Source organism: Aegilops tauschii, chromosome 3 (genome assembly GCF_002575655.3).
Source record: "Aegilops tauschii subsp. strangulata cultivar AL8/78 chromosome 3, Aet v6.0, whole genome shotgun sequence".
Taxonomy (NCBI): Eukaryota; Viridiplantae; Streptophyta; class Magnoliopsida; order Poales; family Poaceae; genus Aegilops; species Aegilops tauschii.
In genome coordinates, this window is record NC_053037.3 from 554,468,036 (window position 1) to 554,470,680 (window position 2,645).

At 57.2% G+C, this 2,645-nt stretch overlaps 1 protein-coding gene across 1 annotated transcript; it reads right to left on the minus strand.

The window, feature by feature from the left end:
- Positions 1 to 1,703: 1,703 nt before the first annotated feature.
- On the minus strand, positions 1,704 to 2,291 carry LOC109739713 (uncharacterized). The gene has a single exon (XM_020316016.1). The coding sequence runs from the start codon at positions 2,289 to 2,291 to the stop codon at positions 1,704 to 1,706; it is 588 nt and encodes a 195-aa protein (XP_020171605.1).
- Between the last annotated feature and the right edge of the window lie 354 nt (positions 2,292 to 2,645).

The following is a 2,645-nucleotide window of genomic DNA, read 5'->3' on the forward strand; positions in this document are numbered from 1 at the left end:
AGCGGAGAGCTTTCCCAACCCATCCATGGGGGAGCGGGTATGCCTTGTCCCTTACTTATTAAGGGGGCTTGGATTTCCAATTCATCCGTTCCTCCGCGGGCTCCTGGAGTTCTACGGCCTCCAGCTGCATAAGTTTACACATCGCTGACTATGTCGCCCTCTGCGAGCTGTTTCTGGGCTGCGAAGCTCATTTCAAGCTATGGAAGAGGCTATTCTGCCTCGTACCCCGTACACAGGAGGGGTCAATATATCAAGTGGGCGGAGCCGAGATATGGCGCATCGCCGGGACCGGATACCTGTCCGGTACTCCGAAGAAGACATCCGAAGATTGGCCTTCGGAGTGGTTTTATATAGAGGACGTCCCCCTTCTGGAACCTATTCGGATGGGCCTCCCTGAGTTCGACAATGCTCCCTTGAAGAAACGCTGCAGCTGGCGCCCTCGGAGCCCCCAGGAGGAAGATAACGGAGAAGTCCTTTACCTGATGGGCCGGATAAAGACGCTGGCCCAATCAGGATTGACAATAATTGAGGTTATGTCAATATGTATAATGCGGGGGGTGCAGCCACTTCAATATCGGGGACAACCCATGTGGCACTTCAATGGCGAAGACGATGCTACCCGCTGCGGTCGTAAGGGACCGGACTCCGTCGCTGCTCTAGCAAAAATATTGTTTGATTTATATAAAGGAGAGGAAGAGGAGTTCATCCACATTAAGCCACGGGATGGTTTCTCCATGTACAACCCCCCAAGCTGGGTGAGCTGCTACTTTTCACTCCAAACCTTCCCACATCCTTCGTCATAAGTATTTACCTTGCCATTTCATAGCAGGAACAGCGAAAAGCTGTGAGGGAGGTCCACAGCCCGCCTCCACAACCAGAGGACCCTGACCGGGCCCTCGACCCCGGACTCGAAGAAGATCCGGACACATTTGTAGAGCTTATTGCCAGGACGTTCTATCAATTAAGCTACGACGGTGCCATGGTGGCCATCATAGCCGATTATCCTGGACTACTCCCTGCATCGCATGTAAGTAAAACCGGAGTCCCAACTTCCGAGAAGGATCCCTTTTTCCGCACTTCACCTACCGCACGCATATGGTGTCTTACAGGGAAGGCCTTCGGGACGCCATGCCGAACCCGCAGTGACTCTCCAACAAGGGGCACCGAAGCCGGGTAAGCTTAAAAGGAAGGCGGTCAGGACTGAGACGCCGTCGCAGAGGTATGAGAAAGAACCCCGCTCCGTGGTTGTTGTCTTTTAAAATATAATGACGCCCATGATTCCTAGTAGGAAAAACGCTCGCCGGACTATATCCGGAGAGCTTGCCGACCACGCCTCTTCCAGCCGGGCTCCAGAGCTGGACTTAGAGGCGGACGCTAAGAGCATCTCCAACAGCCGCGCAACGCGCCGCGCGCAAAAAACGCATTTGGCGCGCGCTGTTCGCCTGGTTTGGCGCGGCCGGCAGCACTGGCTCCAGCAGACGCGTCAAAATTGAGCGCGCGCGCAGCTCCATCGGCCGCGATAAAATGCAGCGCGCGCTAAACATTGCGTACATTTTTTTAATAAAACGATAAATAAAATTCATAGATAAAAAAACGATACATAGATATTTTACATAGTTCCATAGCATAGATAGATAAAAACTACTAGATAGTGCAGAAAAACTACTAGATAGTGCAACTACATACGCAACTACAGCCTACTCCTAGTCGTCGTCATCGTCATCGTCGCCATCCTCGCTGGTCTGGTCCGAGGTATCGATCCACATGTCCAACCAACGTTCGTCATCAGACGAAAAGATCGACTGCCCACCATTTTGAACGATTTCGCACTGCGATATTGCCAGAGCCTTTCGCCGACGCCTATCCAACCGCTCGTCACGACGCCTTTGCGTGTCCTCCTCGCGGCGCCTTGCCCAATAGGCTTGCTCGTAGGTGACGTCCTCCGGGTGGCGCCGGCGCCACTCCGCCATGGTCCGCTCGTCCTCATGGGCGACGAGGAGGCGGCGCTGCCGCTCAGCGTGCTCCGCACGGTCTTGTGCCGTGTGAAGACGAGGCGGCGGGGCGACGTCCAGCGCCTGCTGGAGCGTGTGGACGTCGTGGAAGTTCATCTGCGGGCGCGGCCTGCCTATGCGCCACGTCACCGCGTCGTACGCGCGGGTGGCCTCGTGCGCCGTCTCGAAGGTGCCGAGGCCGAGCCGGAGTTGGCCGGACCGTATCTCGGCGTAGAACCCGCCGTTGGGGCGCTGGCGAACGTCGCAGTAGCCCGACGCTCCTCGGCGGCATGGCGGCATGGTGGCGGGGCGCTGGAGCGGTGGCGCGCGTGGCAGCGGAAGCAACCGAGGAAGCGGTGGAGGCGCGTGTGGCAGCGGAAGAGGAAGGGAAGTGTGTGGAATAGGCGCGTGGCGAGCGCCGCATTTTATAGGCGCGCCGGAAGCGGTGCGCCAAAAATAGCGCGCAACCTACCGCCTTTTCCCGCGCGCGCGCAAACGGTTCCTGCGCGCGCGACTTTCCCGCCACCGCTGGAGCACGCCAAAACGTCCCGCGCGCGCTAAAAACTCGGTTTACCGCGCGCACGCGTCTTTTGGCGCGGCTGTTGGAGATGCTCTAACAAGGGGCAAACGCCGGATGTTCCTCCTACAGAGGAT

Excerpts from the sequence above, each read along its gene's own strand:
- LOC109739713 (XM_020316016.1), bottom strand. The coding sequence starts at position 2,291 with ATGCCGCCATGCCGCCGAGGAGCGTCGGGCTACTGCGACGTTCGCCAG.